Here is a 15,345-nt window from a genome sequence, read left to right as displayed (position 1 = left end):
CAAGGTGAAGCTGCAAGCACCGATAGTGAGGCTGCAAAATTTTATCCAAAAAAATTACAAGAAATAATTAAAGAAGGAAATTACTCGCCATCACAGATTTTTAACGTCGATGAGATGGGCCTTTATTGGAAAGAGATGCCTGCAAGAACTAGCATCACAAAAGAAGAATCCTCAGTGCCAGGTTTTAAATCATCAAAAGATTGCATCACTCCTATTAGCAGGAAATGCTGCTGGCGATTGCAAGTTAAAACCCTTATTTGTGCATCAATCAGAAAATCCAAGAAGCTTAAAAGGAATTAATAAAGATATTCTCCCAGTAATATGGAAGGCAAATAAGAAGGCTTGGCTCATGGGTTTTGTTACGTTGTTGTTTCTTAAATATTTTACCTCTATCGTTCTCCTTGTGCCTACTGAGATCTGGCTTCTAAGCTGACACTCTGGGGCCGTTTTTCTCTTCGAGCTCTGACGAAATTTATTTGTTTATGCTGCGTCAGTCAGAACTCTAGGATAGGGATTCTTATCCGAAGAAACTTTCCCAGAATTCAAGTAATACCTTATATAGATTAAGTAGTTAGGCAGATTGAGTTCTTAGTCATGGCCTTGACAATCTTAAATTCCCCTTTTTTCCTCTAGACATAGGTTCGATATTTTTGTGAGTGGTAAAATTCAATCTCTTACTCAGACAAACTCAGGTATACATGGAAAACATATTTATTATTTATCTAAGAACATTACAATTTAAACAGCACACATAATCAAGGAAATCAAGGTTAATACTAAAATACAAGTAAAGCGGGGTAATAATAATAAAACAGACAGGCTATTCAAACACACTCATGAGAATCTTATGTTCATCTATATCACAAACATGGATGTCAGTATTAAACTAGATTACTGCTACTAACGACTCATACACATTAAACTGGGTCTAGACAACTTAACTAGACAACGTAGACTATCAGTCCAATTCGATTAACATAACACAGGAAACTGTCTCAAAAATCTCTCTTCTTTTCTAAACTCTGTCCATTTTACACTTTCGTCACCAATAGATAACACAAAAAAGGGAAGATTTGTACGTTACCACCTTGTTAGATGATTTCTCGATCCTTCCATCTGTTCTTTGTTATAGATTGTCCTTCTGTACGATGGATTGCTGCCACGTGGGAGTTACGTGCTCGTCCCGAATTTGCCACTTGTTTCTTCTGGGCTTACGAACTTTTAGCGTCGCCGCTTCTAACACGATTTACCTTCAAAGGAATACTTTGCTGCCTTCTCATCAGTTAGATCCACACTGATGGTCTAAAACTCGAACACTGTCATCATCTCGTGCTATATTTTATTCGATTTGCGTTGCTCAGCAACGGGAAACACACTGCCGCTTTGCTGTTTTCACACGTCTTGTTGGGTATCAGGCATGCTGATCCACTCGAGAACTTCGAGCAGGAGACCCATGGGGAGGGCACACGCGACCAGGGAACACCACAGGAACCAGGAGAAAAAACATAAAGGGAAGCAAAAAAGGGTCCCTCTCAATGATGTGAATCTGTTTTAAACCCCATTATAGCGGCCTCTTTCCGCACTCCAAACTTGTCTACGATACTCTCCCATTTGCTGTCACCGAGTGACGTCACCTCCTTGCTGTACGCGCATCGCTTTTTTCGGGGAACGTGAATTTCTTGTGCCTTCCACGAATACCTACTCATCACTCGTTACGTCATCTTTGGTGGTCAAACTGCAACCTTTGAACTTTTGTTTGCACAGTGATACACGACTTTATACATGGCATATTTTAACATTGATGTTTTTGACAAATTAAGATTCCATCTGTTTTAGACAATAACCTTAAACTTAGTACAATTTAATATTTATTTCCTCCTTCAATTTCATTTTAATTTAGGATTCAACCTCTTCTTTTATATTTTAATTCATTTTTAAGCAAGGTTAATATCTGCATCTTCACATATTATGTCTGTTTTGCCAAGAGTACAAGTATGCTTTTGCTTGATATTGTTCTCTTGTTAAATCTTGAATGGAGCGGTTCTATTTTTGATAGAGCCATCATTCAAGATTTAACAGTTTCCTATTTGAAGATTGGCTTATGCCTCACTTTGTTCCTGAAGTGAAACTTTATTGTGAGAAAAAATAAATTCCATTTAAAGTGCTTCTGATAATCAACAATGCACCTAGCCATCCCTCTTCAGTAGCTTACATTTACCCTAATGTAAAAATAGTCTTTTTATCTCCATATACAACTTCTCTTTTACAATCAATGGATCAGGGAGTAATTGTAATTGTGATGTTTAAAGCACATTATCTCAAAGAGACTTTTGAAATGTTAATAGAAGCAACTGATAAAAATGGAAACTTTTCTATCATAGAGTTTTGGAAGAGATTCAACATTTTAGACACAGTTCAGGTAACACAGAGCGCCTGGCATAAAGTTTCCAAAAAAAACTACAAAAAGAGTATGGCATAAACTTTGTCATGAGTTAATGACCATTTTGAAGGCTTTGAAGACCCAACAAAGATTATGAATTCGTTAACTCAAGCGATCTTAGGTATGGCTAACCAGTTGCAAATGGAAGTTTCAGAAGGTTTATGAGCTGCTTCAATCTCACACTATGGAACTCTCACCCAATGATCCCCTTGAATTAGAGGAACAAGAAAGAAACAAAGAAGAAAAAGACAGAGAAGATAACAGATATGAAGCTCCAACTTGGTTTCTCACTTGAAAAGGCCTAGAAGTATTTAAACTTCTCGAAAAGCTCAAGCAATCTTTGAATTACAAGATTCACACTTTGAATTTTTTAGTAAATTTTCCAATGAAATGAATAATGTTTCTGCTTGCTATTGAAAAGAAGCGAAAGTCAATGAAGCAGATAACACTCGAGGCCTTTGGAAAGAAAAAAGATGCACCGAAGCTTCCTAATATATCTCCTACTACCCCGACAGCTGACAATTCACCCAGTGATATAGAAATGAGCTAATTTTTTTTTTCAAAGAATCTTTTTTAATTTAAAATTTTATTTTTTAAATATGTAAATCTTTGACCAGTAAAGTCTTTTCTTATCATTTAATATTCATTTTATATTTTCTATATTCCTTCTTATGAACGTAACTCTCGCTTATTCAGGTGACCGTTCATTTTTTATGAACGGTTGCCAGGAACCAATTAATTTGTAAAGGCAGGAACTACCTGTATTTATTTCTCTGTTTTATTTATATTTTGTTTCATTTTCTAAGAATTTTCTTTTGTTTACTGAGGATCAGTATACATTTTACACAGTAATAGGTTACATACCACTCATCAGAATTATCCACCCTTTTGAGAATCCTACATTCATTACTTTTTTTTTTGTCAGTGGCTCTCCTGCTTTATCAATAATAGATATCTAACATATGCTAGTATTTTATTGTAGATCAACCACTTCTTATAATATATAGAAGTATTAATTTTTATTCATGAATAGATAAATTTTTTACTATATCTGTAGTTTTCAAAAACTGGAATAAAAATGTTTCTATACCATGAAAAACATTCCATCCTCTGCAGAAGAGAAAAACAAATAGCTTTATTTATCACTAAATACAGTACAGAGACATTTACAGTCTATGTACTATATTTAGCAACAATGAGTGTAATTAGAGACAACTGGAATGACACTCATGATGAAACCACTCTCCTTCCACAGACTATGCTGTATGCATGCAAGCAGAACAGATTTATTGTAGCACTAAACAAAGCAGCTAACTAAACATATTGTCATAACATCGTCTTTCAAGTTTTCTTTATCAGTTCCAGAAAATGCATATAACAGCTGTTTATAATGCAGTTATTGGGTACAGAAAGCACACAATTTATGTAAACCCAAAAGATGATCGATATGAGAATATATATATAACTTGAAATCAGTTCGAATTACATTTGAGATATTCGATATCATCAAGACACTTCACAAATGCTACTTTTACCCTATCATTATGCAATGAATGTGTGACAATTTTTAAATAACCCCTTTAAATATAGCATGTTAGTTGCAACTGAAGAAGCCGCAACTAACATGCTGTATAAGCTTTCTGAAAATGTGACTACCTGATGTGGCATGCATATGTTAAAGCTAGTTCCTGCCAGCAGTTTATGCATGTCTGCCCTCATATGCACAATCCCAGTTATCTTGTTTACTCACCACTGAATCTTTTCAACTGTCTCTCCATCTCCTTGGAACCTAGGTGACCTTATCTATAATCCAGATGTGGTCTTAACAATGCCTTGTAATTTGGGAAAACGACTTTCTCATTATTAGAAGTTAGTGTGCCTTTAACAGTGTGTTTTCTAATGCACTGTGACTCCTATACTTTAACTTATAGTCCACAATAATCACGAATTCTCTAGCTTTGGTAATCACTTCCAATAAATTCCAGTTAATGTAACACTCTGTCCATAATGTCCTCTGTAAAAATAGTCATAATTTAAAATTCCGAATATTTTTACAAATTGTTTATGTTAGTACATTATTAGTTTTGGTTTCATAATACATATTGTCGGCACTTGTGATGTGCTCATTATTGATGTTATTTTGTCAAAATGAAATGTGAAGCATTTAAAAACAAATATGTACTTACTGGATTTGGATAGTTGTGTTACTTTCAAAAATTTTATTGTGGTTTAAAATTAAGTGCTGTGTTTTGTAAAGCCATTCTCATGTTAACGGAGATGACACATCAGCCATTATATATAACTTCTTGCTTGCCACTTTCATGGAGTATGCATGCTCGCCAAGGAGTTTCACGAATGATTGACAGCTGACAGAGAGAGCGTTCAGTGTCGAGGCAAAAGAAACAACAAGAGAGCATTCGGTATCAAAGTAACGGAGGAAAAACAAGAGAGCTAATGGAAGTTTAAGAACGCAGGCCAGCAAAATTTTGTTCTTAGGAAATTAAGTTTTTATGGGACATTCGGGGGCATATTAATAGAAGATTCCGAAAAAGGAATCGTAGAATTGTGAGTCTTTAAAGTGGAGGAGTTAAGACTGTAAATAAGTATTGGTAAATAAAAGAAAATATTGCGACTGACGTTCTATAGGAATGCTTCGAGGAAATGCTGATTGAAAATTTCATCTGTTTTAAGGAAAATGGATCTATCTCTTATTTCTACTAGAAAGGAGACGGAATTTAGCAACTTAGATAAAGCAGTAGAAGAAACTTTTTTTTGCTGGTACAAAAATTAACAAAAATATAACTGCATTAGGTAAGAGTACCTATACTTTGATAAATTCAGAATATCTTACTTCAGAGTCAGGAGAAATAATGTGTGCTACATAAGGGTGATGAGAAAGGATTCTATGGAAAAAGAAGAAGAGAATCTTATATCTTCGGAAAAAGGCCTTAACAAAGAAACCGACTATGAACATTTTGTTATTGTGTAAACAAGATGTTTAGTCTAGTAAACGTGATTAAGTATATGTTAAACAAACCAGTAATAGAATGAGTCAGAGAATGGGTGATCTCTAAAGTGTAAGTTTATTTTAAAAGGCCTTGGATCCAGTTAATTTTGTAGTTAGTTGTGTAATTTTATTTGAAGTGTATATTTTGTATTTGGTCTTGAATCAGTGATTTTTTGGATTCTGAAAAAATAGTAAAAATTCATTGTACCAATCGAATTGAACCCTTGTGCATATAAATAAAAACACTCGGAAATTAGAAATAATCGTTATAGAGAAAATCTCATAACAAATGAGGATTGATAGTAAATAAATAAATAAATAATCTCCCTCTTTATAACAATTGGTAACAGAGATCAAATCTCTTTATAAACATCTAAAAAGTGATCATTTGCACATATAGCCAATCTGTTTAAATCAGCCTACAGGGATTCTCTGTCAGTAACATTCCTTATCACTTTTCTAATGCCATCAGCAAATAACTGAATATGACACTTAAGATCCTCCCCAATATCATTAACATTTTTTAATTTTAATAACTAAAGATATGCAAGTAATGGAACTAATTAGCAAAAATTATATGAAAGTTCAAGATCAAGTTTTATTCTTAATGCAGTTTTTAATTATCACACTTCAACATGGCCATCGTCATTAAATTAAAGATACCAAGAAATTATGTACTTGGTTTAATCCTTTATCCAAGTGTAAGCAAACAAAGTTTGCACCTGAAATATAATCAGGACAGGGCAACTCGTATATATGGAAGCTAATGACTTCACACCACTTGCCTTAGTATCCCATAATGCAAAGCACATATCCTTACGAGTATGTATAATGCTATGCATTATGGGAAGGGTCACTATCCAGACCAGTTTTGACCTTTATTGAGGTCTCATCAGTGGGAGTATCACCCAGAGATGATACTAAGGTTGAAGTAATGCCGAAGTCATGGTGGCCGTTGGAAAAACTTCCAGTGGCCACCATCATTGTTGATACATCTTTCAAACTGATTCTTGAACTCTGTGAATGCATAATTAAAGCACTGATATTGCTTGAATTGCATATGGTATTCTGACTTTGAGTTGATCCAAAGAACGAGATTTTGATGAGTAGACCAGTGTTTTGACATGTGGCCAAACAATTGATCCATCTCTACTGGTCCATTTTTTCAGGAGGGGGTTATTTAGAGGATAAATTCATTCTGTTATTGGTTTGTTTTGCATATACTTAATCAGTCTACTAGAATGAACGTTTTGTTTTTCACAACAAATTCTTACAAAAAAAAAAGTTCGTTAGAGTCAAACTTTTTCTCAAAATATAAAATTTCTTAACTTTCATGAGACTGTGCAGTTTCCTTATGTTTTTCTAGTTCATCTTTCATCTATGGGGAAGTAAAACTTTGTCTTGTGTTAATTGAATGAGTACCTTTTCTGAGATTGGAAACGTCATAATTCACTTAGCTGCAGTCGTGAGTACGTTGGATTTTGAAATGGAGCTGATTTAATAAATGGCCCTTAATAGTCTGATATAGTTTCAATGAATGTTATCTGTACTGAAGAATACTTCACTTCCACATCTTAAAGTATGGATACGAAGAATGCTTTCTTTCCAATACTATACAGTGTATATTTTATCAGTACCTTTTCTGTTACATTTTATCTATAATAATTAATTCTTTTAATCTGTTAATGTTCTCTACTTCAGGGTGCCGAAAAGTCATCTTACTAAGCAAGTGCAAGCCAATCCTTGTGTAGAAATTCAAGAGACAGTAGCTAATAGTGGAACTGTCAACAGGCAGCAGAAATTATTGGGATTCTACCAGCAGAGTTGATCCAAAGAACGAGATTTTGATGAGTAGACCAGTGTTTTGACATGTGGCCAAACAATTGATCCATCTCTACTGGTCCATTTTTTCAGGAGGGGGTTATTTAGAGGATAAATTCATTCTGTTATTGGTTTGTTTTGCATATACTTAATCAGTCTACTAGAATGAACGTTTTGTTTTTCACAACAAATTCTTACAAAAAAAAAAGTTCGTTAGAGTCAAACTTTTTCTCAAAATATAAAATTTCTTAACTTTCATGAGACTGTGCAGTTTCCTTATGTTTTTCTAGTTCATCTTTCATCTATGGGGAAGTAAAACTTTGTCTTGTGTTAATTGAATGAGTACCTTTTCTGAGATTGGAAACGTCATAATTCACTTAGCTGCAGTCGTGAGTACGTTGGATTTTGAAATGGAGCTGATTTAATAAATGGCCCTTAATAGTCTGATATAGTTTCAATGAATGTTATCTGTACTGAAGAATACTTCACTTCCACATCTTAAAGTATGGATACGAAGAATGCTTTCTTTCCAATACTATACAGTGTATATTTTATCAGTACCTTTTCTGTTACATTTTATCTATAATAATTAATTCTTTTAATCTGTTAATGTTCTCTACTTCAGGGTGCCGAAAAGTCATCTTACTAAGCAAGTGCAAGCCAATCCTTGTGTAGAAATTCAAGAGACAGTAGCTAATAGTGGAACTGTCAACAGGCAGCAGAAATTATTGGGATTCTACCAGCCTTGGAAATAGGTTATCCCATCCTTTGATTAATTTGTATATATATATACTGTATGTGTATGTGTGTGTATATATGTACATGTGAGTGTGTGTGGTTTATTTTGTAACTATAGATTAGCATTTTATTCTAATATTTATTACTGTACATGTGCAGCTATAATATTATTTCAAGCAGTTGAGTCATTCTTATATATTTGACATATCATCATCTCTGCCATTTAATTATCTTTTCTTGGTAGCCATAAAAGTCAAAATTTTTATGACTGCATATAATTTACATCTTTATGTAGTACTTAATTAAATTTAACATAAGGAAGTGACTATACCTGTGATTTTGTCATTAGTTATTAATGAATACTATGTTATTTTTTCCTCCTTTGCTGCTGTAAAGTTAGCACCTTTTGAATGGAGATGAATTATTTAGTAATTTGTAAGTTACCATCTAGAATTAACATGTACACACAACACTAAAGGTAGGAGTTAGTGGGCTAACTTGTAAATGACTTCATTATTATTATGTTTCTTTGATAACTATTTAATTTTGTTTTGAATACGTTTACATGTTAATGGCTTTGCCATTGGAATTTTAGCATTAGTTCTTACTTTTTTTTTTTCTCTATTAATGTAGCATGTATAGTTACTTCCTTATATTAAATGTAGTAAACATGAATTACCTACATGTTTTAAAATCAGTCAATTAATTGATTTGTAAATTTTTAAATCTTTTCTTATACTGTGATAAATATCAAGCCATATACAAGATATCTGGATATACATCTTGTATATCTGGATATACAAGATGTTTATAGTAATTTATTGAAACTTTTGTTATCCCTTGTTTCTTTATTGGTCTCATTTTTGTCATTATTTGGCAGAATTATTTTCCTTTGTTTTAAATAGTGGTGCCATTCATCAAACTATTGAATATTCTAAATTTAAATACAGCAGTTCATAAACTTAAAACCTGCAACAGTTTTCATGTAGTTTGTTGCTTCTAGTAAGGAATCGCAAATGTGTGCTTTGATATTTCTTTTTTTTTTTGTAGAGAGAAAGAAACTGCTAATACAATAATATTTTGCTTTTACTAATATTAAGGTTCATTCTATCTTTATGAATAGTATCATAAAGAGTTGCTTATTTTTAAATGTTGGCTTTACATATCATTACTTACAGATTCTTGTTATATACCATTATATCTCCTATACCAGTGGTATCCAACTTTTTCTGAATCAAGGCTTCATAGGAAGCTTTTGAACAAAGAACACTGAGAAGAGCATATAGAGAAAGGCAATCTAAATTTCTTGTAGCTATGTTTCCCCCCCAGCTTAAGATGAGTTTCATAATTGTCTTACAAATAATTACCTCAAGTATTTTCTTGAACTGATTTTAATAAATTAATACACATTATTATTATTATTATTACATGACACCTCCAGAGTCCAAGGACTTATCACTTAAGCTCAAGATTTTCTTAAATTTATAAATAAGACCAATGTATAAAACATAACATGATGTACATTTCACATAATACAATATTGTAATTAGAAGACAAATCAACATGCAATTTATATAATTTAAAAATACTGATATTTAGTATAATGGATTGGCTTATTTTCACTGCAAAGTTATCATATTTAGTGTTCTTTTCTTGTAAGCCTACAGTTTGGGCATTATAAGTTGCAAATTATTAAACAAAGATGCTACTTAAGCATCCTACCTGCCATGCTCCTCTACAATTTGAAAAACACTCAGTTGTTTTTTTTATATATATATTAGAGTCCTATCCATGAAAGAATTTAAAACCTATAGTACATTATCTGTGGGCTAAGAGATTGATACTCTGGAAACCCAGCATTAGAAATTGGGATATATTAGATATATGTTAAATAAATGTAAAGTAAAACATTTCCAGTGAAACAATTTGATTTTTATAATATATTCCATAATTTTTATGACTAATGGGATTACATGTGTGTGTGGTTTCCATGACTTGTTTTGTTGACTTCTTCAGAATTACCATCTATAAAACAGTTTCATGAAAACAAGTTCTGTATGTGTGTGTGTATATACACACACACACAGTACTACAAAAAATTAGTTATATGCATAAATCATTAAATCATTAGCTGTCTTTTGTGCTTTGATGAACAATACTCTTTTTAGTTTCATATTTGTGCAGAATTTCATTCTTGCACATGCATTCTAACAAGTTGCTATGATTCTGTATATCTTGTACAATAACTCTGGAAGGAAATTTAAGGAATTAATTTCTAATATTGTCAGGTTGGCTAAGTGGTTAGCGTATTTGCTCTCCAGTCAAAAAACTGCGGGTTTGAATCCTGTTGTTAACATGGGTGTTTGTGATAATATGATTTATCATAGTTTTTATAGTACCTTCAAAAATTGACTGTAAATTGGAAATTTTGAAACGAAGAATTTAGAAAAGCTTAGAGGGAACATTGACTACAAGGTAGGATCATATTTGCTGTATAGCTGCAAATTGATTCTCAAGCAGGCTCTTTATGGATATTGAAAAAGAATCTTAAATTCACTGCAAGTGTACTTCAAAGAAAGGAACTGATGTTTCTTAATTGGTGGCATTCACACATAATCAAGTTTTTCTTGAATACTGTACCCTGGTTGTTCTTATTCACTGACCTGACAATATTAGAAATTATTTTTGTTAGTGTGTGCCAGAGTTTATAACACATCACTAATTCATTAGATTTTCTTTCAGAGTTCTTGTACGGAAGCATAGCAACTTGCTTGATCACGTCTGCAAGAAGAATGAAATTCTACACAAATATGAAACTAAAAAAAAGATATTGTTCATCGAAGCACAAGTCAGCTAATGATTTATGCATATAACTAATTTTTAACTAAATTAGATATATATTTGTTTGTTTTGTGTTCTTCATTCCATTCTCCCCATTTGTTTTAGTTTATGTAAATTTCTCTGGCATTGTAAATATGTTTAATGCTCTTGCCAATGCTTTTTTGGGAAAGTTCATAACAGTATATGGGTACCTTTTATTGAGAGTGACATAAGGATGCAGTATATTTAGAAATTTTGAACTACTAATATACAAATAAGCTTAGTTATTTAATGCAATTTACATTTTTCACTACGTCGATTGTTACACAATAAATGTAGTGAAAAAAACTTTAAATGAAACTTTTTATATTGGTTATATAAAATTTTTATTAAAATTATATATTTTGTACTTATTTTTATACAATTGTACAATAAATTCATGCTTAATGAAACAAAAGCATTATTGCACTAAGAAATTATTTACTAATATTTTCATATTATTTTTTCAAGTTTTCCTGCTAGCAAATTGGCATCTATTCTTCAGTTGTCTGTGTTTTGCTTATATCCTTCTTTCTTATTGTTCAGGGTCCATATAGTAATGTGGTTGTCCTTAGTTAAATTATTTTAAAGTAAAAAGTGAATTTTTTTTTAAGTAGTTCACTTGTCATTTAACTTAAGATTAGCACAGGCTATTTAAAGTTTTATATCCAGAAATACAGTAATAACTGGGGATTCTCCATGATTTCCTCCATTCAATAACTTTCAAATGGAAAAGTACATGGTATTAGCTGAGTTCTCCATACACTAACTTTTACGTGGAAATTGAGAAGACAGCTTTATCACAAGCCACTTTAAAACACATGCATAGTGTTATGTAATATGTGGATGGTATATTCAATATTTGAACCAAATTGAACAACAGCTGAACTAAATAATCTCTATCCAGAAATTCAGTTTACCTTAGAAATGGACAACAAACTTCCATTACTAGTATTGTACAAGTCAGTTGTACCTAAATACAAAACCTTGAGCTCCTTTTCTGATTTTAATCAGCATAAAAGGTGCAATCTCAAGAGACTTACAGAAAATCAACCCATACTGGTAGATAGCTCCATGCCAGCTATCTCTTTCTGGATAATCTAAGGTGATCATACTACCTTGCTCATGCATTCATTAAGGAACTAGCTCTTTCACCATCCACAACAAAAGTTTTGAATCATCACAACCTCAAAAAAAAAATAATAATAATAACTTTAATCTTCCCTTCAAACAGTTACTCAAAATAAGTTCTTAAAGATTGTTCTTCAAGAAACCTGGCCAATGAATTTAGATTTAAAGGTTTCATTTCCTTATCTTACATTGAACCTCCATATATAGCTTGATATTTTAAAAAATGCCAATATCAGAACTACTTTGAAAACAGTTTCAGATCTTTCAAAATTTTTTATGATCCTCAAAAGAGACAATGTTCTGGTGTAAAAACACCCTGATATAATAACATTTTTTGCCCATGTGATAAAAGCCTACATTTAGTTAGACTGGAAGAAGTTTCAAAATTTGAAAAAAATTAACTCTCAGTGATATCAAATACAAAAGGAAGAATAAATCAGGCCTTAGTCATCTGTTGTGATACTTTACCTGGAAGACACTCCTTTTTACAGACTTTCAAAGAATCTAGTGAAGTTATGCTTTTAATACCCTAAATAGAAAGTAAGCGCTCTCATCCTCCATGATATGTGGAAGCAAATAATGATTTTACTCAAAGAAAGCCTCTACAAGTCTCCAAGAATTTCATTAAAAAAAAGAAAGAAAAAAGAAAATAGGAATATGGTAAATATTCACTGCATTCTCATTAATGACCTGATTAAAAAAAAACTTAGCTATTTAAGGTGTAGTTTCCAGTAGAAATGGTAAAATAAATAACAGAATCAGCAGAGTTTATGGTGGGGGACCATTTGTATTAATTTGTATAGTGTAATACATAAATTAGCCAAAACATTACAGTAGTAAACAAGACTGTTTTTAAACCAGCTTTTAACTTAGGGAGTTGAAAGTTGGGTTGGAAATAAAACAGTTGATTTGAAGATTCTTATTAAAACTGGTAGAGTGAAAGGCATATGGCAGAAAGGAACTCGGTATGCATGAGCAAAGCTAATCTAAGGTGGTATGATCACTTTAGAAGACCATATAACAGTACTGGAGACCTGAAAAACAGCATATTAATTTAATTTGAAAGCAAATAGATATTGTACATTTCATTACAATACTCTCCTACACCAATCGTGAAGTAGTGAAGAAGAAAAAAAAACCTGGGAAACCACAAAAAAAGTAAACTGTTAAACTAATTCATTTTTAAATGCATAATGTAGAAAATTAAAATTTGCAAAAAACATATGTGAGTTCTGTTTTCTCTTCCCTATTTATAAAAATGCATAATTGTTCATCAAATTAATTTCAAATAAATAAATAAAGTTCACCTCACATCTTGCTACATATTCCTATCCTTTACAGTTGAATAGTGGGATAGAAATGTCTCCATTTGAGAATTGCTGCTAAGTTATGCACCATTGTTGCCTTTGGTTATATGTTATAACATAAACCATCAGACCTACTACTGCATTTACTTCAGATTTTTCGACCTAATAGCATAAATATTCATATTTTCTCTTAAGAAACCATTTCTGTGAAGACTAGAATGTATTCATTATTTCAAATATATTTGACAAGGGATTTTATTAATTGAAAAGTGATGAATGAATTCTGATAAATAGTTTTTTTTTTTATTTTTAAATAATCTGAATAGGCAGAATTTCTAAATATTTTGGACTTGCAAGTGTAAAATGAATTAGTTACTTGAGGTTGAAATGATTATAAAGTCAAAATAACCAATTGTTTGGTTTTCATTTTCTTATGTATTTTTTAATTTGTGACTACTTTTGCAAAATCTTATTTTGAATTCCTAAATCTAGTAATTATGCAGAAATGTTGCAATTATTTGTTTTAATCTCAGATTTTGAAGTTAACTACACACACTTATAGAGTGTATATTTCCAATGTTTATAGAGATGTCAAAGTAATTTTTTTGTAATTAGGTTTCCTGGAGATGTATTTAAAATGGATTTCATAATAGTTGAAATTATATGTTGCTGGCATATGAATTACTATGAAAGTTAACTCATCTCTTAAGTTTTCATTTGTGTGGATTGTAATATAGTGACTAGTTTATTTTATTTGCCAGCTGGAGCTGTCACTGTTCATTATGTCTTAAGTGCATGTACTATGGTAGTCCCCCCCCCCCCCCACCTTTCTCCAAAAGTTTCCGGATAAGTTAAAAAAAAAAAATTTTTTTTTCAGAGTCGAACCTCAATTTTTTTTTACAGGCAGATAAGTGGACGAACAGAAATATTGTAAAAAAAGTCATTGCTGTATCTTGCTTTACTTCTCTTATATAAGCATTTTTCTTGTATTTATTAACATGCCACTAATTTTGGCTCTTAAAACATTCACAACTAAAGATTGTTACAAAAAAAAGTTTGATTCCACCGTTGTGGAATTCTTACAGTTTCACTGTAAATGTACAGTCAAGGTATTGTTATTTAACAAAATCGATATTACTCACTCAACCTTAGATAGCTTACCATATGTGAATATGCTATTTTGAAGCTCATGGACTAAATGTGATCTTTCTGTTTTAATAGCAGAACTTTAATACAAGTGTTTGATGCATATTGGCTATTACAAGATGTTTATTAAATGGCAAGTTTGGTAGCAATATTAAAAATGTTTTTAATGTATATATAAATATCGTGTGCAGTTCATTCCAGTTCTAGACACCAGAATCTTCATATATTCATAAATACTGTATCACTCAAAATAATGTATGTAAAGTTATTTTAATATAATAATAAAAATCTGTCAGTATTCTTGAAGATGAGCCTTTATTATTAAAACATTCCATGTTTATTTCAAGAAATTGTATCAATACCCATTCTACTTTTTGAATGTTGGTTTTGTACTGTTTTGTCTCTTGGTATTTTGAAGTGATAAATTCCCAGACTTTTATCTGGAAACCAATGTAATAATGTAGCCATTTGAATTTATGAAGAAATACCAAAGCAGTGTGAATATAATTTTATCAGTCTGTAAAAACTTATTTTATAAAGTCTTTTTTATGCAACAATGTATACATTTCTTTGTGCATGTATATACATCAGTTGTATTCTGTTAATAAAGTTTACTGGAGGACTGATGAATCCATGTGAATTGTGGACTGCTTTCAGCAAAAATAAATAAATAATAATGATATATATATATATATAGTAGAAAAATGAATTTATTGCTATGATATATTCCTGATATTTACATTTTTTACTGAAATATTACATCTTTTACAACACACTTAATATTTAACTATTAATTTGCAACTTATTTTTATATACACTATAATGGTAAAAAATTACTCCTTGTTTTGGTTATTTTTTTTCTAAATTTCAGTGGTCAGATCTAGGAGCTAAATAAA

The 15,345-nt window shown here is 31.4% G+C and overlaps 1 protein-coding gene and 1 long non-coding RNA gene across 2 annotated transcripts in view; both read left to right on the top strand.

The window, feature by feature from the left end:
* The window catches only part of LOC150093198 (uncharacterized), a 145,827-nt gene extending 138,552 nt beyond the window's left edge, over positions 1–7,275 (top strand). The window contains exon 9 of the mRNA XM_090414182.1: positions 7,149–7,275. Coding sequence (XP_090270308.1) covers positions 7,149–7,275 — 127 coding nt within the window. The remainder of the gene's footprint in view (positions 1–7,148) is intronic.
* Positions 7,276–7,896: 621 nt separating this feature from the next.
* On the top strand, positions 7,897–15,083 carry LOC150093197 (uncharacterized). Its single transcript, XR_016550403.1, has 2 exons — positions 7,897–8,023; positions 14,181–15,083. It is a non-coding gene; the product is annotated as an uncharacterized LOC150093197 (long non-coding RNA).
* Positions 15,084–15,345: the final 262 nt, after the last annotated feature.

Source organism: Typopeltis vanoorti, chromosome 24 (assembly GCF_054136105.1).
Source record: "Typopeltis vanoorti isolate ZY-2024b chromosome 24, IOZ_Tvanoo_1.0, whole genome shotgun sequence".
Lineage (NCBI taxonomy): Eukaryota > Metazoa > Arthropoda > Arachnida > Uropygi > Thelyphonidae > Typopeltis > Typopeltis vanoorti.
This window is presented reverse-complemented; position numbering and strand designations above follow the sequence as displayed.